We start from the raw sequence: 25,091 nt of genomic DNA, 5'->3' as shown, positions 1-25,091 counted from the left end.
GGCACAAGTATTCCTCCCTTATTTATAGTTCATTAGCTCGGCTTTCGCGTAGAAAGCAAATTAACTTACGTCTAGCGACGCTCTGCCTTTGTCCAGAGAAAACGAAAACTTCTCTTTTATCATTAAAAAAGTCTTACAGCGAAAAACGTGGTACAAAATTGTATGATTGTACGATTATTAGTATTATGATAATTTATAGCTATCAATATTACATTAAAAATTTAAACGAATAGTTTTTTTTATAAAGTAACAAAAATTGTGTGACGAAAGATTTAATTATCGATGAAATTCTTTCATTTTGACAATCGAAATTTGAATCTTTCCACGAGAACAATTTCTTTTATTTAGCAAAAAGAGAGAATTTCGTATGATTATTAAACGATATATATAAAAATATCTATCTAATATACTTTGTGTAAATTGATACTTTTTTTTTTTTTAAGAAAGATACGGCGGTCTTATGAGCTTTTCCGGTGGCGCTGGAAGTGGCTCAGAGCGATACCGTCGCGTTGATAAAAAAAAGTGTCAAAATATCCGTCTATTCAGTTTGGTCGTCCGCTGCGTTATAATTATCTCGTAGTGCCTAATGCAATGGTCAGACGTAATCTAGGCGCAGTTGATTAATGTCTTTCTTGATATGTTTCTGTGATATTTTTGTTGGACCAAATGTCGGCGAAACTGACGTAAAGGATCAATTATGGGGGAAAAAATAATTCAAGATTATATTAAATAGTACAGAGGCGGTTTTTCATAATATATTCTATGCCGAAAATGTCAAAAGTATTTGTAAATACACATATACATATATATGATTAAAATCGACGCCTTATCGTGGAATTATGCCTGATGAGAAAAAAGTTTAAGAGACTCTTAATGTCTTAATTCCTGGTCCCGTATACTTGTTGGTACTTGTGTAACATACAAATAATGCGGTCATAGCGGTTGCGGTTTCGCGATTGATCGTAGTGCCGATTTTTGCGGCGATTCCGAATGTTTTCGCGATGCGGATAGGAACGAACGATCAGTAAATTCACCCCCATGCAAGGAGCACTCCCAAGAAGTTAATCACCTATATCTCTTGCGAACGCGGCAAACCGCATTTACCTTCTCGATTACGCTTCAGTAAACCACAGTGCAATAAACAGTAGCATCATGTGACCGCGATCCAGAATTTTTGGCAGAGCTTGGAGTACGAGACTGTCCTAAGCAGATGGTTGTGTAAAAATTACAACGTTTTCTAGATTTTTTTCTCTTGTCCGTCTATCAACTGTAACACACATGATAGATAAATTTATCAACAATCTGCGATCGCTATTTATAGTCCGTTCTTATATTTAGAATCATCTTAAGTATGGTTTGAGGTGTCTTAAGATTCCATTTAGCCAATGAAATGGCTGTATAATATTTTCAAACTTATTTCAGATTTTCTGTAAAATCTGACAATCTTAAATACAAAAACAGACTATGAAGAGAATATGAAGGAAAACAAAGCTTGTATGAATATTTTATACAATTTTCGCCATTTTGTTTAGACAGCTGTACTATAATGTAATCCACAGAAGCCAAATTTCGATAGGAGAGAAAGAACAAGAGATCCCATTAGGAGGATCCTTCAAAGATCATTATAATGTTTAATTTATACAACCATGACCAATCTTTTTTTCTTTTTTTTTTGTTAAAGCGTACCATTCACTTGGCCCAGCGTGTGTGCTCCGACAAGAAGCATCGAGATCCAAGCTTCCACGGGGAAAGGAAAAGGGGTCGAGAAGGGAAGGAAGAAGAGATGGAAAGCGCGAGTAGAGGTGCGAAGGAACAAAATCGCATGGGTGGGGCGAGCGATGCATGATGCGGGAGAGTCGGACCCCTCCATCTGCTTCCCCAACGAGAAGCTCCGCCTCCAGAAAGCCGGGTGACGTCACACGGACACTTGTTACGCCTTGCCGTTGCTTGTGAGCATGGGATGCTGTGCCGCTGAGATTTTGCGGAAACCAAAGGAAACATGCCAGTTGACACATGCCAAAGCATTTATATATTACCGAACATATATTCGCCGCAAAATTTTTCTTCATTCATTAACTATACTCTTATAGTCTTAATGCGAGTCTTCTTAATTAGTTCCCAACACTCTTAGTTCAAAAATAGGATTTTAATATTCTCTCTCTCTCTCTCTCTCTCTCTCTCTCTATATATATATATATATATATATATATTTCTCTATATATATATATATATATTTATTGTTTAATACAATGTTAATTAAAAAATCCTATATTTAATAACATAAATATTATTAAATAGTAATATAAATATTATATTATATTAAATACTGATAAAAGTAGTAATCTAATAAATATTGTTAAACTATATAATTTATATAATATTATTACAAATTTAATGTTATTATTAATATTATTAAAAAATGTGTACACTATTTAATATATTATAGTATTAATATATATAGTATTGTAATATAAATACTATTAAATTATTTTCACAATACTATTAATACTATAAAGTGCACTGCCAATAAAAATACTATTATTATCATTAAATAGTATTTTTTAATAGATACCGTACGAGTATAGAAAAGATAATTACATTTGCAAATGTTGCTAAATTACATTGTGGATACGTGTGTAACGGGAGATTTATTATTAGACTATATCGCAATCGCATGACGCGTTTTCTACCCCCCCACATCGCGCATTTCCACTCGACAAAGAAAGGAGGGGAAGAATCGCCCGAAGGCTGGACCATCATATCGCGGCTATCAGGAGGCTGGGTTGTTGTGGAAAATCACGTGATAAAACGCCAAGAATTTCGTCGGTATTTTCTTATCGTTGCGAGAGGTGGTCTGAATGGCGCCGTTTTTTTTTCAACCAACTAATTTTCAACCGATGCACCTTGAGACCGGTGTTTCAAAACTAGCCGCTCTCGAATAAATTAATACGCCAGTCATTATATATAGGAAAATCTGAATGTTCACATACTGACGCATGGGAAATCCCACGAATGAATTTTATTCTTATGCATATCACGTCTTTCCCGCAGTGTAACGGGGTCGACCAGACCCGGGGAAAGAATGCCGTCGTCGACGACGTCGACGACGACGGCCAGATGCACCATCACACCACCTTCGGTTCACGCGGGCTCGAAAAGTGGAACGGGGGGGAGGAGGCGGCGGCGTGGTGAGCGCGTGGTGGGGGAGAGAGCGGCGGAGAGAGAGAGCGCGCGTAGCCCGTTTCTGCCGTCGAGGGGCGTCAGTTCGGCGGCGTGAGCGGAGGCGGGGGTCCAGAATCATCGGGGCTTAGGCCGGGTCCCGGGACCGCTTACGCGCGGAACACGCGGTCCGCGCGCGGCATTACGTCGCGCACCGCCGACCGCGACTGACGTTTGATGCGGGAGTCGATCTCCTCGCCCGCCTCCACCGTTGATCGTCGACCGCGCGTTGATTGTCATGACGCGGCCTTTCGTCGAAGGAAACGTCAGTGGGTGTTATGTAGGAAAAGTGCGCCGTTTGGCCGAGTGTAACGCCGCGTGACACGTTGCACGGATTCGTGGAATCGAGACCGGGTTCTTCGGACTGTCGTTCCGTTGGCGACAACCTGTCGGAATCGCTCATAATATGATATAGACAGTGACGATTTTCAGTGTCTCGGGCAAGAGAGGTAAGGACTGTCAACCACCGATCGTCGTTGAATAAACTACTGATAGACAATGACAGATGTACTTTAAATCGCCGGACTCTCTACGGTCACGCGTCGCGTAAGAAAGTGCAACGGTACATTGCTGAGAAAACAGCTGGCGCGTCGGATCATGAGACAAAAGCGGAACCGGTGATTCCGCCGGTATCGAGACTCCCGTCCGTAACTATGACAATCTCGGGATCGACGATGAGAATCGATACAATAGTCGAAAAAGAGGAACGACTGATTAGTTACGTACGGCGTGTAACGCGCCGAGGATACTGTTGGTAGCGAGACAGGAAGTCGCAAAGTCGCCTTTGTGGGCGAATAATCGGTAAGTGAAATCACGACGTCCCGGCCGGGAAGTACGAGCTTAGGCGACGTAGGGCGGCTACTGGCCGATGGGATGCATCTACCGGTGGGTTCCGTGGGCTGCGGGGAGAATTACGGCACCGTTGGATCCCACGAAGGCGCCGGCCCGTGCGGTCCCTCCCTGGCGCCGCTGCAAGGTGTAAACAGCAGGTACCACCAGGTAGACGACGCCGACGTCGGAGGTGGAGGCGGCGAGATGAGCGAGAGTGCCGCCGTCGGCGAACTATGGTGGACCGAAAGGCTCGTCGGCGAAGCGCAGGCCGAGCATCCTGGAGAACTGGTCAGGACAGGTTGGTATATTTTCATCAGAAAAGGAAAAGGAAGATTTATTAAAAAAAAAAAAAATATATATATATATACATATACATATATATTAATAATCTTTTCATAATTAAATCGAGCAGATGTCGGATCACTCTTTTATTAAAATTGTTAGCACTTGAATTTGAACGATTATTTGAAACTTGTACAACTTTGTTTCAGGCTCGCCGTACTTTTTGTGCAGTCAATTGCCAACGCATTGGCGGTCCAACAAGACGCTGCCAGTGGCGTTCAAAGTAGTTGCTCTTGGCGAAGTTGGCGACGGGACTCTGGTGACAGTCCGTGCGGGTAACGACGAGAACTGTTGTGCGGAACTACGAAACTCCACCGCACTGATGAAGAACCAAGTCGCCAAGTTCAACGACCTTAGGTTCGTCGGTAGAAGCGGTAGAGGTGAGCTTTCCTTTTTTCCCTTTATTTCTTACTCCTTGAATTTTCGAAAGGAAAAGATGCTTTACGCGAAGAAAAGAAGAAAGAGGGTATATTTATGAAAGAGAAGGGCAGTTAAAGTTTTAATTATATTCTCCGACAACGCAATTGCGTATCTTTTGATCCTATCAAAGTTCAGAGAGAGAATCTTTGTAGCAGCTGTTGTGTATCAGGACGAACGAAAGCGCGTGCCGCGATTTCCAGCCCTCTAAAATCACGGTTATTGTAATCATCATCATCATCATCATCATCATCGTGCCACCCTCATCCATCCCCGTTCGCGAGAGTTGCCGCTCTCTCCTGCCACCCCCTCTCTCCCCAGAGTCATTACTCGATGTCTGCCACAAGCCCCAACCGAGCATTCGAAACAACTGGCCGTTAATCAGAAATCATCCGACGGATATGGACGGATATGAACGGAGAGGATGACTTGCCAAAATCAACCAACGCTTTCGATCAATGCTCTTGACTTGTTTAATTTTCGACCCTAATTTTCCGTCAACCCCTGCGGCTCTTTCGCGCGTGTATCTATTGACAAAAATATCTCTCGCGAAACAACACATTGAGAGAGATTAAACCGCAATGACGAATAATGCTAACGCGAAATATTCTGATAATTAATTAACATAATAGAAATTAAATATACATATTATGTTGATAAGGAAGGGTAACAAAAAAGGAGGCTCGAATCTTTATTCTTCTTAATATGAAATCTTGATCTATTTGCAATTCCTTCGATCTGTTTGCGTCCTCGAAACATCGATCTCCCGGCCAATAATAATTATTCACGGATCAGTAGGCGGCTTTGTCAAAGCCTACAAATGCATTTTGCACCCCCATGATCCGGAGGGCGCGTTTATGAATTAACGGGTCCGGACTGCTCGTGCACGGCGGGATGTTCGTCCCGTAGCGCCGTCATCTATGTTTCATTTGATTTCATCATGAAGTGCAGGGTCAACGATTTTCATTCTCCTGACGCACAGGTGCATCAGGTCCCCGAAGTCAATTAGCGAAAGAGACACTTCCCTCGCACCCAAAATCCTTCGGTCCCTTTGTCCATTTTTCGGCCTCTCGCTCCCGCGTTGTTGCATATTTTTTTCCTTTTTCTCTCTTTTTTTTCTCGTGTTTTTGTCGTTTCAATCTCTCCCCGATAATCCATAATACTCAATTTCGGCGATTGACCAAACCGCCCTCGGTGTGTTGATGCCGGCCACCACCATCGGGTGGAACCGGCCGGCCCTCCTCCGCTATATCATCGAGGTTTTGTTTCCGCGACTTATTAATTTGATTGAATTGCATCGCATCGGCCGATTGCGAAACTGATTCAAGAAATTGCAGCAGAGGATTTTAAAACGGGCGAGGCCACGAAAAATTCCGAGGCCGCTACCTCCTCGATTAATAAAAAGAGCGATCAGCGCGGGCTCGTGATGTATATCGACGCGGCGAGAGATTATTTTTCGCCGACTTTCGCGAAAAGCTTTCATATTTCCCTCCCGTGATTTTTCTCACCTTCACAATTTTCTCCGCCTGCGACGTGCGCATATTTTGATTGAAATTGCTTTTTACACGTGTTGTCTTGCGTTGTTCGCGCAAAGATTACGACTCCGATCACACAACACCTCGCGGTTTATTACCTCTAATCAGCCGGCTATTAAAGTCACTTTACGCTAAGAAGGAAATAACCGCAAAACCGGTAAACGCGAGCGTTTTTCTTTTTATACAAACCTACTATTATTATTTCATCGCTCGGCACATTGACCATTGTTTCTGAAAAGAATCCCAGATCTCAAGATTCCTTTTCCAACATCAGCAATTATCGCCTGAATGGAAAAGAAACGCAATATAGTAGCGCCGAATGAAAGAGGGTCGGGAGGGTGAAACGACGCCGACGACGACGGCAACGACCGTTTCCATCATCATCGCCGGGGTCGGCCCGTGCCTAATAATTAGTAATATACCGCAGTCTATATCGACACGGCTGAAATTACCACCGATAGTAATTATTTGACAATCGCAGAGACATCCTGTTGGGAGACTCGGGGACCTCCGCTCCGTCCCTACCACCATCGCGCGTCCGCTCGCCTCTGTACCCTCCCCCTCCCCCGCCCCTCCTTAGCCTTTCCACCCCGTGTACGTTGCCGCTGCTCGCTTAGCCCTACGCGGCCCCCCCCCCCCTTCGCTCCTCATCGCCACGAGTATTAACGGACGGTTTCGAGTGGTTTCAGGCGGTTGTGTGTGGGCGGTTTGGGCTGGCGCGCTCATCTCATCGTCGGTGTTGCCAACGCATCGACACACACACACACGTATCATGGGGAGAGAGAGAGAGAGAGAGAGAGAGAGAGAGAGAGAGAGAGAGAGAGAGAGAGAGAGAGAGAGCGAGAGAGAGAAAGAGAGAGAGAGAGAGAGAGAGAGACACGGGAGAATCGTGAGTAGTCGAGTTGTGATGCTGCACGTTATATAGGTGCCACATACGCGTGGCCCGGTTTTGTCTGTCCGTCCGTCCGTCCGTCCGTCCGTTCGTCCGTCTGTTCGTCCGCCCGTCCGTCCGCCCGTCCGTCCGACCGACCGACCGTCCATCGTTCGCGAATGCACAAGCCGGGTCCTGTCTCTGCAGATGACCGTTCCCATCATCGAGTATTAACCGCAGGTCCGGGTGCCGGAGAGGGGGGAGTCGGCTGTGCGGCATTATTAGCCCCAAATGCGATGGACTCTGCCATCAGGGGGTGGTACGGCGGGAAGGGGGGCGAAGGGAGGGGGGGGAGGGAAGAATAGCGCGCGACCCTTCCGCCGATCGGGGCCGCCACCTTCTCCCGATCCCTTTCCTACTTTGGCGAAGCCCACCCCTCTAGGTTTTTCCGCTCGCGGACACATCATCGTCTTATATAAATATTTGAAAAAAAAATACCTTCATACGTCTTTATCCCTTCGATTAAGGTTCAATCTCGCCAATTATTTCTTTCGGAAAGTTAAATTGTTTTTTTTCTTCATTCAAACTTACAGCTTATTATACTATACCTGTCATATTCGCGCGCGCGCGACATCTGACCACGAATTTGGAGAGGAGTCGCGACCTTTGGAATCTTCTTTTTCCTCGCAAAACGCCGAAACGACGCGACCGATGCGCGCGACAGATGAACGTGATGATGATGATGATGTTGATGATGACGATGGCAATGACGGCCGCGAAAGGAATATCCTGGGAAATGGGGTGCGACGGGGGTAGCGGCAACGGCGACGACGGCTCTATCACGGGGTGAAGAGCGGAGAGCGGCCGCGATATAACTGGGATATAACGCCATGTAGCTCTGCAGTCAGTTGCAGTCTCCCCGAGGGGGTGGCCGGCGCGGGCGGGTGGCGGGAGGGGGGAGGATCGGGGTCGGCGGTGTTTGATGCCGGTTATCATGTTGACAGACACAGCGAGCGAGGTGGAACTGAATGCACCAAGGGGAGACAATTACAAATCGTTGACATTTACGCCAACACAAACGATTGCATGTCCACCGCGGCGCGTGTTAGGTGTATCGTCTCTTTTGGGGGCGTAAACAGGCAGGTCTTGCTCCGAGTGTTTCGTTTCGCTTCGTCATGTCGGACAAGCTGACACCCGAGTGAGAGTTTCGGTCCCCGCGAAATCCCCCTCCCCCCCGCTCTGGTGGGGGATGATGGCACGTCGTACGAATCGTTTCCCAGTCAAGTTATCGCCTATACGGTCTGACGGCCGGTCTCTGGTCTCTACGGTCTCCGGAGTTGAAACCGGACTTCTCTCTGTTTCCAATCACGAAGAACGTAAATAACGGGAGAAAGAGGGGGGAGAGAGAGAGAGAGAGAGACTAAAGGTTCGGTGGTAAATTCTTGGCCGCGCGATAGAAGAGCCCCCTCTCTCTCGGCCCGAGAGGGGGACAATTGGTCGAAAGAGACAACTCTTGGCCTACGCTTCTCTCAAGCGGAAGAGAGCCGCGAAAGAGCGGCGAATTACCGAATGCATATTAGCGCGCGATGGGCCGTTTAAGAGCGCGTAGTCAATCTCTCCGACGGACGTTTATGGAGAGGGAATTAATATACCGGACCTTCAACTTGCAGACCTTCGCCGATGATATATGTACACGACCGCTCCACCCCCGAGCATCCACTCCTCTTCTATTATCTTTTAACGTGCTTAAGAATACCGAGGCTCCGTTAGGATCTAATAGACACGGCCGTAATTGCTTAAGTCGCAAATTATAAATCGAACACCCCTCTTAAGTTGTACTTAATCAAAGAATATAAATATATATATATATATATATATATATATATACATTAAATCTTTGTAATTTAATGGGTGGTTTCTCTGGTGACAAGCAAGTCAAGGATAGAAAGAATATTTTTTAATGGATCGCGTCATTTTGCGCGAAAAAAAAAGGAATTATTTCAAAAATGTAAAAATGCGTCTCTACATTTTATCGGAAAAAAAAAAGAAAAAAAAATGAATATATCTTGCATAAAAGATTTACATATTTGCGCACATTTAATTCGCGCGGTTCGCATGTGTTTATAATTCATTGTTCTCTGTCGCAGGAAAGAGTTTCAGCATCACCATTACCGTGTCGACAACGCCGCCCCAAGTGGCGACCTACACGAGGGCGATTAAAGTAACCGTCGATGGACCGCGGGAGCCGCGATCGAAAACGAGTAAGTGAATCATGCGACACTTTCGATCTATGCGAGATCTATCCCCCGAAACGCCCGATTTCCCGCGCCCCCCCCCCCTCGCTCTCCCCTCGCTCCCCCCCGTTCCGGGGAATTCCCTCCGAAAATGTACCGATAATTCAACGAAAGTCCCCGTGTAAGCGGTAATGGGCAGTCATTACCGAGCAGATGGTGCGCGATGATGCAGTGGTCAATGTGCGTATCGCGCGGCTCGGATGCGTGTTTCGGGTCGGGCTATTCGCGCGCTCACACGCACGTACACACGCACACGCGCGCGCGTGCGGTGCGGGGGAGACAATGCTTTTACGAGGCGCGCGTTCCGAATACGGTAACTCACTTACCATATAATTCGCCGCGAAAACCCCCGGAAAAAAATTGCTAAAACATTCTGTTGGCGAACTCATTATCGGTCGGCCAAAATTGATAGGATCACGCGAAACGCAGCTAAAGTCGATCGAACGGTGGCTCCGTCCCTTCCCCCCCCCCTCCGCTATTGTAACTCGGTGACTGCGTGCCCCCTCACCCCCTTCCGCCCGCCCCCCGCCCCTCGCGTCGGACCGAAAGGAGATAGCGCCCGACTATTCGGCCCGACACCTATTTTCGGATGCATTCGCGGCGAGCGAAAAAACAAAAAAAAAAAAAAAAAAAAAAAAATAGTCGTTATTTCAATATCAGATTAATAGCCGTTGCGGAGTTAACCGCGAAAACGGCAGTTTTTTGCGGGCGTTTCGCATTTGTTGTATAAAGTATTGATGGGGAGCAGTGTATACACCCGCCGGTCCCGCTATTTTTTTTCACGATAGCCAAGCGTGATTGATTTTACTGATGTTTTTTCCTGCTTGACGATTCGCGTGGCCCCGCGTGTCCAGGCCGTGGGGCGGGAAGGGGGAGGGGGGGGGGGCGCGCGCGCGGGACCAGGTGCAAAAACGCGTGAATCTCGTCAATTTTCCAGCTGGCATAAAGTGCACTTAACGGCGGGGTTAAAGTTTCAAGTCGCATTTTCACATCGGCCGCTATATCTTTGCGGCTTTTTTTTTTTTTTTTTTTTTTTAATATTCTCCTCCGATAAAGATGCTCGATTTCGATTCGAGCAATTTTATCGATTAGCTCATATCGCAAATTGATAATTTTGCGAAAATAATCTCTCTTATATATGCAGTTTTCGAAAAATTAATGTTTGACAATTGAAAGGCTCCAAATTCATTCGCTTATTTTTAAGAAAATATCATGTAATAATTATAATCTCTCTGATAAAATGAATGTTAATGAACGATATTTATATGAATTGACGGAATACACAGCAACTCAGAAAAATGAATATCGTACAAGATAGATTACCTAGACTTATAATCCGTAATCGACAAGAGACCGAGGCCTGTCATTTAAGACGTCGCGTCGGTTAGAATAGGCAACCGGACGTCATCCGGTCGCCGACCTACTGGCCCTTTCCCGAATCGAAAGAGACGACACGAAGACACGCGAACGCACGCGTGTCACGTGGCACGGCACGGATCGCGGAATAGAAACACGCATGGACGACATATTGCATACACGGGTTTTCGGGCTCTCGCCGATGGCGTGTCTCATCATTGGCCGACACGGCATCCGGGGAGACAATCTATGCAGCACAACCGGCACGGCTTTCGTTCGAGCAAAACAACCGGCAGCGCTTTCATTGTCCTGCCAACAATGCGCGACGCCCCGTAGACACCTGCCGGCTCTCATTATTGCGTGCATAATCGCGAGCTTTTTGTTATCGGAAATCATCCCTCCGCGCTCCACCGTATGTATACATATATATATATATGTGTGTGTGTGTGTACATGCCATGGCCCGTAATCGGGCAATTTCCGTAATTTGCTATATCGTCGACCCGCGCGCGAAAAGGGTTTAGGATAGCGAGCCTTTCCGTTTTCTCGAAGGAGGGCAACCAATCCAGTATATGAATTTTATACAAGGTGTCCACTCCCTGGAGAAATATGGAATTTTCAGGGATTTCTTTTGACGTGGAAAAATTAGGGAAAAATCTCTCTTTGATATCTTTGCTCTTTTATTGCAAGCAGTTTGACAATCCACCTAAGCTAAGTGAATTATGTGTTTAAAATATATTATATACGTCTATTTTTCTGTTTATATATATTCAGAGTGTCTTAACGAAATATTGAAAATATATCTACATGTGTTTTAGTGTAATTTTTAATGATAAAAATATGAAAATTCATATGAGGGAAGGGAACAACAACAAAACATTTATTTTATAAAATTGTACTAAAAACAACTTTAAAATATTCTCTTTATACAAGGTGTCTACTTTCTGGAGGAATGTGAAATTTTCGGGGATTTTTTTATATCTGGAAAAATGAGGGAATTTTATTTCTCAAAGGATTTAAAAACAAAATCTTTCTTTGATATCTTTGCTCTTTTATCGTAAACAGTTTATTGGCAACCACCAATAAGCTAAATAAATTATGTCTCTAAAATATATTACATGTATATATCTATCTTCCTGTTTATATATTCAGAGTGTCTTAACAAAATATTAAAAATATCCGGTACATGTTCTTTGTAATGTTTAATGATAAAAAGATGAAAATTTATATGAGAGAAGAGAAGAATAAAAAAACTTATTTTAGAAAGTTGCAGGTACTAAAAAAATCTTCAAAATATTCTCTTTATACAAGATATCTATTTCCTGAAGGAATATCAAATTTTCGGGGATTTTTTTTGTATCTGTCAAGGAATTCTTGTAGAATTTTATTGGAATTTACGAAATTAAAAAAAAATCTCTCTTTGATATCTTTGCTCTTGTAGCTAAATTGTGTGAATTATGTATTTAAAATATATGATATATATCCATCTTTCTATTTATATATTCAGAGTATCTTTACCAAATATTAGAAATATACAGTATAATATGTTCTTTATTGCAATTTTTAATAATAAAAATGAAAATTCAAATGAGATAAGTCAACAACAACAAAAAATTTATTTTATAAAATTGTACTAAAAACAACTTTAAAATTTTCTCTTTATACAAGGTGTCTACTTCCTGAAGGAATGTGAAATTTTCGGGGATTTTTTTATATCTGGAAAAATGAAGGAATTTTTGTGAAATTTTATTTCTCAAAGGATTTAAAAACAAAATCTTTCTTTGATATCTTTGCTCTTTTATCGTAAACAGTTTATTGGCAACCACCAATAAGCTAAATAAATTATGTCTTTAAAATATATTATATGTATATATCTATCTTCCTGTTTATATATTCAGAGTGCCTTAACAAAATATTAAAGATATCCGGTACATGTTCTTTGTAATGTTTAATGATAAAAAGATGAAAATTTATATGAGAGAAGAATAAAAAAACTTATTTTAGAAAGTTGTACTAAAAAATCTTCAAAATATTTTTTTTATACAAGGTGTGTATTTCCTGAAGAAACATGAAATTTTCGGGGATTTTTTTATATCTGGAAAAATGAGGGAATTCTTGTGGAATTTTATTGGAATTTACGAAATTTGAAAAATCTCTCTTTGATATCTTTGTTCTTGTAGCTAAATTGTGTAAAATATGTATTTAAAATATATGATATACATATATCCATCTTTCTATTTATATATTCAGAGTATCTTTACCAAATATTAGAAATATACTGTATAATATGTTCTTTATTGCAATTTTTAATAATAAAAATGAAAATTCATATAAGATACGAGAAAAATAAAAGAAACTTTTAGAGTTGCACGAAAAAATCTTGAAAATATTCTCTTTACCCGGAATTTTGCCTAAAAACATAGGATTTGAGAGTAGAGACCCTGGAAAAATAAAAATGTAATAAAATTTCGGGATTTTTCTCATAATATAACGCTCGTTAAATCATTTCGAGGAAGAAAGCCGAAACGCAAGGTGACAACTTTGACCTTTTCCGTTAGACGGATCGGTCACGACAAAGCAGTGTGCCTGAGTAATTTGCCGGGTTGCCAATAACGGAAATGCCAGCAGAGATTCGCGTAACGCAGAATGAATCGAGCGCGCGGTAACGGATAAACGGAGAAAGAGAGACGCGCGCTCTCGTGAAACAAAGTGGCCGGCTCGCCCGTCACCGTGGCCCCAAAATCATCGAAATGCAAGCGAGCGGAACGATATCGATGGATGGGTGCTGTCAGTCAAAGGTCGAAATTGAATTTGCTTCGTTCCGTAATTGCTCCGTATTTGGAATGTCATCTATTAGTAGTATAGTCATGTCATAGATATATTCGCGAAATCATTTTCCATTTTAATACGAGCAAAATACGAAGCGTGTCGTCCCGTTGTTTCTCGCCAGCGATAGATTAATTTTTTTTCCCTCCCGCCCCCCCCCCCCGTATTTTTTCGCTTAATGATAAACGACGGCGTGACACGATTTCTCTCCGAATTTTCTTCCGAGCCGTAGATGTCAACCGCGAGTGTGTGTTTTTCCGTTCGTCTCTCTCGGCAAAATCGAGCTCTCTCTCTCTCTCTCTCTCTCGTCCGTCGCAATTCGACATCGCATCTCTCTTAAATGCAGTTTTCGAGAAAACCGATAGCGACGAAAGGAACCATACGAAGCAATTTCGACGGTCGGTGGCCGTGTGTCAATCAAAATGTTAAAATTGAACCAGGCTACTTCGCTGGATTGGATTCCCGACTCTTGATCCCGACACCGGTCAGAGGAAGGCTCTATCGGCGACCGAAAAGTCCGATTAAAGAACCACCTCCTGATAAAGCGACGTCCGAGAAGTCGCAGATCTCGCCGGAGCTTCCGGCTTCCGAGGATACGCTCGTCAGAATGGCATATAATACTCGCTGGTAAAAAAAAAAAAAAAAAAAAAAATTACTCGCGGTTATCGCCGCGACGATCTGAAATCGCAAGCGGATGTGCAAAAGGGAGGGGAGAGCAGAATGGGTACTGCGAAATTACGTTAACTTCGAGGAATGGAAGAGGAAAGGAAAAGAAAAAAAAAAAAAAAAAAAGGAGCAGATGAGAAACAAAATGTACGAAACGCCGAGCTGGCGTCAAGGAGGACGTAAGACGGGAGCGGGGGGAGGGGCCCCCGCTATTAGAGAGGAGGAAAAAGCCGCGCTGTTTCCGTTCTCTCGGGGGCCGCCACATTTTGATTAGATAAGCCCGCTACTCGTGCCGCAGAGAGAGATTGGAATTATTGCTCTCTGCATCTCGCCTTCTCTCTCTCTCTCTCTCTCTCTCTCTCTCTCTGTACTTTACAGAAGCCAGAAAGGCAATTGATGAAAGTATTTTATATCTCACTGCATTCCTCTTTATCGTAATTAAATGTAAAACATTTCACGTGTCGACATTTGTGAGATTTTTTCGAAAGATAATTTGACAGGAAGGATTTTCGCGTTTGACGTTTCAGAAAAAAAAAAAAAAAAAAAAAAGAAAAACGAAGCCACTTCTGCGTAATATTTGGGGCATTATCGGGTACGTGAGAAGTCGTGGGATTCGCGCGAGCCCCTTTTACACGGGCCCCTTCGGTTGTAGCGTATCTCTCCCGGCGCGGGCCGATCGGTGGTAGTCGGTAGCAGGGAATAATCTTGTAGGCATCGGTCAGAGCACTGGAGCTGACCATCTGGGCTCGCCGACAATTTCGTGCAGTTTGCGGTCGAACTTTATTTGTCGTTCGCCCTCGTGGCCGGAGGTGTCTCTCCTTCTTTCTTCATCCCGTTCTTTCTCTCTCTCTCTCTCTCTCTCTCTCTCTCTCTTTCTCTCTGGCCGTCCTTCTCCCCTCGCTCTCCGTCTTTCTTCCTTTTCTTTTCCTTCTACTCTCCGGAGGAATAACAATTTGCGCCTAGACTCTCATTCTTTAGGCTTCTCCTCGATGTCAGCATCCGTCGAAAGAGAGAAAGAGAGAGAGGGGAAAGGGGGGAGGGCAAATGTGCCACTTTTGCTGCCTACCGGTAATAGATGGAATCCAGAATTCCTGTTGTGTCGTTCTTTCACTCGAGATGCCAGTATGTAAATATCGAAAGTATACGGAATATAATTGCGAGAATCGGCTTTCCACGAAACCTTTCGAGAGAATGCGAGATTTGACGTGATTGTTAAATTAATTTTTATTCAAACGTCAGATTGTCTTACGAATGTATGTCACCTACGCGATGTCCCATGATTATGTACGTAAGCGTCCGAGTAAGCCCGGGCACATGCCAAATCATGTGTGCATGCGTGTAACAATATATATATATATATATATATATATATATATATATATATATATATACACACACATATATAGTGTGTATCAGGATCCGACATAATAGGGAATCGGAGTACCCACGTTATGTGTACGCCACGATACTTGGCTCGAGATTCTGTCTATCCATCAGGGCTCCGGATATGCGAGGAATGCTATTGAAGTCTATCAAGGGAAGAGAGGTCGAGTTTCTTCATTATCTCGCTCTATTGGTCTAATGACGTAGACGCGCGCGGTAGTCAATCTCCCTGATTTGGAGAATCCACGTGTCAAAGCTCAAAAGCCACATGAAAATTGAACAAAAAGTCCGTTTAAGAAAGTCCGAGATGTGTTTTTCAGAATTTATAGCTATTTCATGGAATAATTTGAATGGAAGAAAACTAGATTAGAATTTTAGTCGAGATAATAAGTAGGTAAATTTAAACAGAGTTGGTCAGGGAAGTGCAGTGAGGAAAAATATATTATAAATTCCGACAATGTAATAAATTATAAATTTAAAATGACTATGTTATTTCATAGTAGTTATTATTATCTAAAATAATATGTTTAACACTAAAATATATTTATATAATTTTACGCAAAAAGATATTTTTGTTTTAATTAATAAATCGTACTAATCATTTAGTTAAAAAAATGAAATTATCTAGATATAATAAAATTTTTTTAAATTCAAATTTAATTCTAATATATAATAAATTTATTTTTTAATTCAAATTGTAATCTCGCCTTCGATTTACATGGTTACATTAATCGTTATTTATTTGATTGGTCGGGTGAGAGAAACCGAAACAATATATATATATATATCGTCTCAATTTAAATCAGTTTATTAGAATTTAATTCAACGCCCGAATAAATCGACAAACGCACAAGTGTCTTAATGACCCACATAACACGGGTCTGTTGTTCATGTTGATTTTGACAGCTACTCACGAATCAACACCACATTATTTGTCTTGATTTGGACTGTTTTGCTGTGTCTTGAAAATATCGAAAAACTACGAAGAATGATAACCTTCGTCTTTATAATAGAACGCTTTGTTTGTTAGAAGCTGAAATATAAATAAGTGAAAATTAACGCACTTTCTCCAACACTAATATATGAAATTTTTAAAACAGACAGTTTAAAGATATATAAGTGTTACTAAATATTAATTTTTATAAGTTTAATACGAAAAATAACAGAATTAAAAATTTTTATTTTTTTAAATAACGGGATTTAAAATTTTTACGATTCGTGTTTTACTTTTCAATATTTTCTAATAAAAGAGATTAATAAAAAAAACCTTACTTGTTATGTTAACTCCTAATCTTTTATGGATTTTATCTTGGCCAAAGCTTCAATTTGCAAGTACTCTCTCAGTTGACAACAGTTTAAAGATATAAGTGTTACTAAATGTTAATTTTTAGTTTAATAAGAAAAATAACAGAATTAAAAACTTTTATTTTTTTAAATAACGGGATTTAAAATTTTTACGATTCGTGTTTTACTTTTCAATATTTTCTAATAAAAGAGATTAATAAAAAAAACCTTACTTGTATGTTAACTCCTAATCTTTTATGGATTTTATCTTGGCCAAAGCTTCAATTTGCAAGTACTCTCTCTTTTGACAAATATCGATAAAAAAATTTGCTATTTATTTTAACATTTTCAATAGAAAAGATCAACCTTTCCGGAAAATCAATCTTTATTGGCACGGATTTTATCCAAAAAAATGTGGGATTTTGTCAATTCTGAATTTAAGCAACTGGAGATAGTGCAATTTACGTGGTGTTATGCAGAATTTTTCTCTTCTTCAGGGCAACAGCATCAGCAATTCCGTGCGCTCGGCCTAGGACAAAGACCTTTCCTCGACGCGCCAACCTCGTTCAGGTCTCACCTGCGAGAACTCGAATCTTTCGGGAGGAATAAGCATCACCATCATCACAGTGGCAGTCACTTACACGACCAGCAGACCGGCAACAATGTCACCGCGAATTCGGTTAGCGGTGCCTGCACCAACCCCAACAACACCGACCCGACCGCATCACCGGCTTCCAGTACACACCTCGGGGCTACCGGCGGCTCTTCTGCTCATCAGGATTGCTACAAACGCAGTCCTCAACACGGCGGTGAGTTCTGATTCTACGTTGTTGATCATTTTTAGTGGACATGGTCATAATCGTACCATGTTAATAGTTGTACAGTAAAATTGATTCAGTTCAAGCTGAGAAAAAAATTCCAAATTAATTGACAGCGAGTTTTTAAAATACTTTTAATTATCTGTTGATCAGATGTGTAAACTAAAAAAAAATAATAATAATAATTCATGTATATTTTTTATAAAGATGTTTTTACGCACTCGTTGGTACCGTAGCAAAGATTTACGTGGTCGATTACCAAGTGCCAAGTAGAAACAACATCTACCGATCTATTTGCTTCTTTGGTTCGCGATGAGATATTCATGAAATCGCGGCTATCATCATCTCGTACTCTCCTCGAGCTCAGCATCCTTGTGGGAGAACGACTCGAAACTGCTAACCCCACCCAACCCTTCATCGCGAAAGGGTAAAGGGGGAGGGATCGCGGAGGGGGGACTCCGGGAAGGGAGGGAGAGAAGGAGAGGAGAACTCTGCCGTTTCGCGAGGTAATAGTTTCATACCTCGTTCCGGCTCTGCACCCTCTAATTCAACGTAATAACGACATTCAACCTGCCGTTTCCATCTCCCCTCTCGCCGAGCCCTCTCGATGCACCGTAACGCAAGGAAAAAGTGTCCTCCTCCTCGTCGGAGAAACGTCATCGGTCGCGAACCAGAGGCTCGGCCGTCGTCGCCGTAAATTTTCCTCCGGGAAAACTTTTTTTTCCCCCCCGCGATAAGAAGAAAAAAAAATGAAGAGGCGTCATCCGTTTCTCGAAGTATCGCCTCAGCTGGCCGTTAAATTTATCGTTCGACTAAACGGTAAAAATTCGTCCAGCTGACAAAAACACGTGCCGTCGGAGTAAAGAGAGAGAGAGAGAGAGAGAGAGAAAGAGAGAGAGAAAGAGCTTGGATATTTCGAACTATCGAGATAATTTAGGATGCAAAAAGGCGGGGAAGGTCGAGGCGAGGCACTTTATTTCTGCGCGGCTCGTCTCGCATCAGCGGTCTCGACCTGATCAAAGTTAAGTAGACGCGCCCCCTGACTGGCGAGACCTCTTTGAAGCTACGTTGCGGTTTCTCTTTGCCCTAATCTCCTCCTCCGCAGCCACCCCCCTGCCCCCATCCCCACCCCCACCCCCACCCCCACCTCTCCCCTCTCGCCTCTCCTCGCCCATCGCGCGATCAGGTCCTCGCGCGTCACCTTCCGGACCGAGACTTCTCGTTTCTCGTCACCCGAGACACCTCCGGGGATCGACGTGCATCGTAATTAGCTTGTTTATCCGCGCTTTTGCGGAGCTTTTGCTCTCCCCGCGAAAGAAGCCGACTTGTTAGTATAGTCGCTTTCGAAAAAAAGACCCGACAAACCGGAGCCGGATATCAGAATGGATTATTTCGCTCCTCCACCACCTTCGCATGTGAATGGATCCGCAATCTCGGCGGATATTCCATTTACCGCTCATTCATTCGACACTTTTTTTCGACTCCTTCGCGTCTCTAATGAGCAGTTCCGATGAGCGTCGGACTCTCTTCTCCAGCCGTATAGTGCAAAATGACCGAGTGCGTTGGTGGATGCAATTTTCTTCTTCCCGTCGGACTCGAAGGAGAAGAGATAGATAGATAGAGAGAGAGAGAGAGAGAGGGAGAGGGAGAAAAAGAGTTATCCTTCTTCTCTCTACCTTCGGATAATTCTTTTCACCCAATTCAGATCTCTCTCTGATGGCCCCGACGGTACTCCCGACATGCCCGTGCACTCACGTACGACTCACGTGCACGTCTGCGTAATACCAGGGATCGATCGGTTGCCTCTCGATCGATCTGAAGCTGGATCCATGTTGTTTTTGCCCTTCGCTCGCGCGACTCTTCCTTTTATCTTCTGTTCGCTTCGCTTGCGACGTTACTGAGTCGAACTTATCCACCTCCTTCTCATCTATCTCCGCCTTCTCTTCACCTTCTACTGCCCGTGACTTTGTATTCCCGTGATTGCTTTCTAAATCTCGCGTACGTGCCGGAAAGTGCTACAAGAAAAAGTGAAATCGTGAAAAATCCTCTTATTTTATATAATATATGAATAAAAATTATTAAAAGCAAAACAATGTAAAAGTGATAGACTTTACGCTTCGTTAGCTTGGAAAAATAAGAAATAGAATAAAGAAAGTTTTTCTGCAATTTTTCACGAATATTATAAATGAAGTCCATAACTGTTTGCACGTATCGTAATCTCGTATATATATATATATATATATATATATATATATATATATATATATATATATATATACCTTTACGAGGTAACATAACATTTCCTCGCGCACGTTGTCTTTACCGAAAGGCTAAACGCTACGTCGATCGGGAGGGGGCCCCCCGGGTGAAGAAAAAAGGGAAGCGCGCGAGCATTATTTCTGTCTCCTATAATATAACCGTGTCCGTTTCTCTCGTCTTCCTTGCCCCGCCGAGTCTCATTTCGAGTCGTGATCGGGGTAATGAGGCCCCGCGCGCAGTGGCAGCGGACCGAGAGTAGGTACCCGAAGAGGTGATGCGAGAGAGAGAGAGAGAGAAAGAGAGAGAGAGAGAGAGAGAGAGAGAGAGAAGAGAGGAGATCTCAGATGGTATCAACGTGAAAGGAACGGAGAGAAGAGTGCAGGTCTGCCTGGCCGGCCTGGCATCAGGAAGAGGAGGAGACAGGTGAGGGCGGGGGCGAGGTAAAACGAACGGAGAAGCCACGATGCTGCTGGCGTGGTAGGGGTAAGGACGCTGATTATGGGGTGTCAAACAATCATGCTGATTGTATATTCTGCGCTGACTCCTTCTGTCTGCCTTTACGTCTACTCGTATAGGCTGGAACCAAGTGGCGGGCTCTCGTTTCCTCATCTTCGCGTCCTTCTTCTTCATTCTTGTCGTCGTCGTCGTCATCGTTGTAGCCATTCTTCTCCTCCGACGAGACTATCCAAAGAGAAAGAGTGTGAGAGAGAGAGAGAGAGAGAGAGAGAGAGAGAGAGAGAGAGAGAGAGAGAAAAAGAGATTATCCAGTGCGCCTTCTAACAGGTTCACTGTCGGAGAAAGAGACGAAAACTGCGTTTCTAAAGGCACGTCATGGTGGTTTACGAGGAGGAAGTTATTTATCCGGCTAAGATAAACGAACGGTCGGGCTGAAAAATCCGCCGGACGGGAAGAATGGATGAGAAACTCACCGGTTGACCTTTCATCTTGAAGAATTCAGAAATGACGAGTAGAAAGGAAAAAAAAAAAGACACGAGACGCTGAGGGAAAATGCGGGGAAAAAGTGCACCGATAAGAGAGACAGTTCGCGATCGCGACTCGCGTAAACGCATTTTTCGGCCGCGTAAACGCATCTGGCGATTTTTACCGCGCGCGGATACCAGTTACCGGATGGTTAAGGTTAAGAAGCGTGTAATTCGCTCCACGAGTTGCGATGAGCTTCGTCCACGGAGGTGCGCGCAAAGAATCCAGAAGCAGCTTGTCGCGAGTTAGCAAGAAGGGAATCATCTCTCTCTCTCTCTCTCTCTCTCTCTTTCTCTCGTCATCTTCCCCCTTTGAGGGCATATTACTCGCCGGCGAGAAAGAGACAAAGAGGCCGGCGCATCTCGACTCTTTACCTATTTACCAGGAGAAGATGTGCTCGTACTTTAGCTAGATGGTACACCCAAAAAGACGACGAGTTGGGAGAGCAGAAGGACTACTTGGGGACCCCGATCTCGCGATTCCCACGTGCCTCGGCAGGTTACCAAGAATGCGGCTACCTTTCTGGCTGCTGCCAGAAGGATTTTTTCCACCTACTGATTGTCCTACCGTGGATCCCTCTCGGCATATCCCTCACCTCCTGCGCGGCCTGCACTTTACCCGTCGGTACTTAGAATGCTGCCGACGCGGTTTAATGGAGGCCTAGTGCGTGCTTGTACGAGATTATTACGCCTCCTTGCCGCTACTACTCGCTGCAGCTGGCACTCTTACTTAAACGTTCTTTCGATGTTCTTGAGAACAGCAACGATTTTATCCGTGTACGCATTATGTAGCGAGTCCAATTCCTCCTCGATGTCTCATTTTAACCGACATTCGACTGCCGTCAATTCGGTGGACACACAGTCGCGATTTTTTATCTCACCGAAAATAATTTGCTTTCTTTTTTTTTTGCATTTATATCGCTGAATTTTATATATATTAGAAAAATTTATATTTTTGTTATTCTTTTTCTCTTTTACACAAAGACTTTAATTTTGTAAAGATATTGTGTCTTCCGGAACACGCGCGATAGGAAGCAGAAGTTTACGTCCAGTTGTGTCGTTGGAAAGTTCCCCGCGAGAAACAGGCGGATAAGGGTTGTGCTTTTCTTAAACAGAGGAAAGGGTAGGAAGTTGCGAGGCAATTAGCAAAGTGTCACACACACTCCTATCGCGACACACTCACCCTCGCAACATGGCGACCCCTATCATGCTCTATCACGAGGTTATTAACGTACGCGTTAAATCGTCTATGTAGCAGATGATGTGAAAGGATCTATGACGCATTAAGAAGCGGCGGGTTTATTATTTTCTTGCTCTTCTCTCTCGAGATGTATTTTCGATATAATTTATGCATTTTACGTCACAAAACGCGAGACGCGGAGCCATCGGACATTTGCGTGAGAGAAGACGACATTCGTGTGGAGAAAAAAAGCGGATCGTCGCAGCTTGAGAAACGAACGGCGACGTAAACTTTTCTTCTTTGCAATTCGTACTTCCCGCAAGGAAGGCGAAGTTCGAAGCGTGGCCAACGAGTCTTCGATGCCTGCTAAAATGACAAACGCGACCGCAGAACTTAATTAAACTCGTAAATCCGTCGGCACCGTCGTCGACTTCCACGACCGTTGTTGCGTCTCCTAGTACTTATTTACATCGGAGTACACGCTATAAACGGCGTCGCGGCCAATCAGAAACGTCGAATGCATCATGCATACTATGCACGAGGCGCGTCCATGACAGATACCTGCACTTCCATTTTGCATTAAAAAAATTTAATGCTAATAGGGCTGCATAATGATCTGATAATGACATGGTTAAAAGCGAACTGCGCAGTTGAAAAAGATTTTTTTATATACATATATATGTAAGGCTTCTTATACAAATTGAAACTGATTTTTCTTTTGCAAAATATTTGACATTTGTATAATTTGAGAAAAATCTCAACTTAAAATTCTATTAAGAGTCCACTCCAGCAGTATGAAAAATTGATAACTTTTAGGAATTTTTTTAAAAGAAATTTAGAAATCTATCTTTTTGACGTTTAACATATGTTTTATTGACGTTTAAGCAATACATGCTTCTCGTGTAAGTGAAATAAATAAATTCGGTTTGGTTTTATTCTACAGAATATTTATACTTATATTTATACATTTCCTAGATTATACGAGATCAAATTGCAACTGATTTTTCTTTTGCAAAATATTTGACATCTGTATAATTTGAGAAAAATCTCAACTTAAAATTCTATTAAGAGTCCACTCCAGCAGTATGAAAAATTGATAACTTTTAGGAATTTTTTTAAAAGAAATTTAGAAATCTATCTTTTTGACGTTTAACATATGTTTTATTGACGTTTAAGCAATACATGCTTCTCGTGTAAGTGAAATAAATAAATTCGGTTTGGTTTTATTCTACAGAATATTTATACTTATATTTATACATTTCCTAGATTATACGAGATCAAATTGCAACTGATTTTTCTTATGCAAAATATTTGACATCTGTATAATTTGAGAAAAATCTCAACTTAAAATTCTATTAAGAGTCCACTCCAGCAGTATGAAAAATTGATAACTTTTAGGAATTTTTTTAAAAGAAATTTAGAAATCTATCTTTTTGACGTTTAACATATGTTTTATTGACGTTTAAGCAATACATGCTTCTCGTGTAAGTGAAATAAATAAATTCGGTTTGATTTTATTCTACAGAATATTTATATTTATATTTATTGTATATTTTATAATTTTTAAGAATTTTTTTGAAAAAATTTAGAAATTTATCTTTTTGACGTTTAATTTACGTTTTATTGACGCGTAAGCAATAAATGCTGCTCCTCGTGTAATTGAAATGAATAAACTCAGTTTGGTTTTATTATGCAGAATATTTATGAGATACTAAATCTAATTTAATTTTATTAGAGAAAATTAGAAAACAACAAAGTAGTGTTATTTTAAAATTATATTTCAATTTTGTTGAAATTTATTTATTTCTTGAAAATCAGAAAAATATTAATTATTAATTTTTTTTAATTCTATTTAGGTTCAGTATCTTCAAAAAAGTGTTCTTACGAAACAACTTGAAGTTATTTAGACCATTAGGTTTTTTAAGATTCCATTTTTCTCACACCAATTTTGAAAACAATTTTCAATATTTCATTTCTATAACTTTGCCAATTTTGCGAATTTTTTAATAAAATTGGAAGACACATTCAGACATTATACTTTCAGAAAGTATAAAAAAAATTTATTTTTTTGACCTTCTAAAATAAACTGGACTTTTAAAGCGAAATTGACTTGACATTTGAACAACGGAACACATAGTCTCGTTATCTGTTTTTTTTTTTTGTCAAAAAATTTAAGTAAGAGATATATTTCTCCTCTCGTAATCTAAAGTGTTCGCGCTGATGGTCGAAGATTCCGGGCGTTCTCGAATCTACGGAGAAATCCTATCTGAGACGTCTTCCGCAAGACGGAATTTCAGAAATTCTCCTCCCCCACCCCCTCTGCGGCAGTGACCGATGCGGAACTTTATCGCCTGCCCGGTTTATCGCGTATCCTGGTGGTACAACATCCTTCGTGTCCGTCCAATCAGGCGCACACTCGGCGGACGGCTTAAGGAAACCCGTGGCGACCGCTTAGCCCAGACCGCGATAATAAACAGGGCAGCCGTGCCGTTCCGTTTCCACGTATTCTTCGTGTTACACACACGACGGAGAACCAGAGGAGCGCGAAAGTCTAAGCCGCAGATAAGCGGAAACAGATGGGCGACTCCTTTCCTCGCCGCCTTTAAGTCGGATCCTCGTTATTTCCCGACGGCAGAGATAAGCCAACGAGCGTGTCCGATTATGAGAGACCCCCCCCTCTCCTCTCTCCTAATTAATTCTACTAGTTTGGTTATTCATCTTTGATCCGGCGGCCGCGTGACGTAACACATTCTCGCCCACCTGTGGTGAAAGGTCGAACGCGAAGAGGTGGTCCTTTCTCGTTAATCCTAAAATATTCATATTTTTATGTT

The 25,091-nt window shown here is 42.3% G+C and overlaps 1 protein-coding gene across 1 annotated transcript in view; it reads left to right on the top strand.

Annotated features, from left to right (window-relative positions):
- Positions 1-3,295: 3,295 nt before the first annotated feature.
- LOC140672837 (uncharacterized) overlaps positions 3,296-25,091 on the top strand; it is a 38,226-nt gene continuing 16,430 nt past the window's right edge. Inside the window, exons 1-4 of the mRNA XM_072905282.1 lie at positions 3,296-4,348; positions 4,542-4,772; positions 9,363-9,476; positions 17,521-17,832. Of these exons, the coding sequence (XP_072761383.1) occupies positions 4,093-4,348; positions 4,542-4,772; positions 9,363-9,476; positions 17,521-17,832 (913 nt within the window). The 5' untranslated portion in view covers positions 3,296-4,092. The remainder of the gene's footprint in view (positions 4,349-4,541; positions 4,773-9,362; positions 9,477-17,520; positions 17,833-25,091) is intronic.

The sequence above is a fragment of the Anoplolepis gracilipes genome, chromosome 13 (assembly GCF_047496725.1).
Source record: "Anoplolepis gracilipes chromosome 13, ASM4749672v1, whole genome shotgun sequence".
Classification (NCBI taxonomy): Eukaryota; Metazoa; Arthropoda; class Insecta; order Hymenoptera; family Formicidae; genus Anoplolepis; species Anoplolepis gracilipes.
This window is presented reverse-complemented; position numbering and strand designations above follow the sequence as displayed.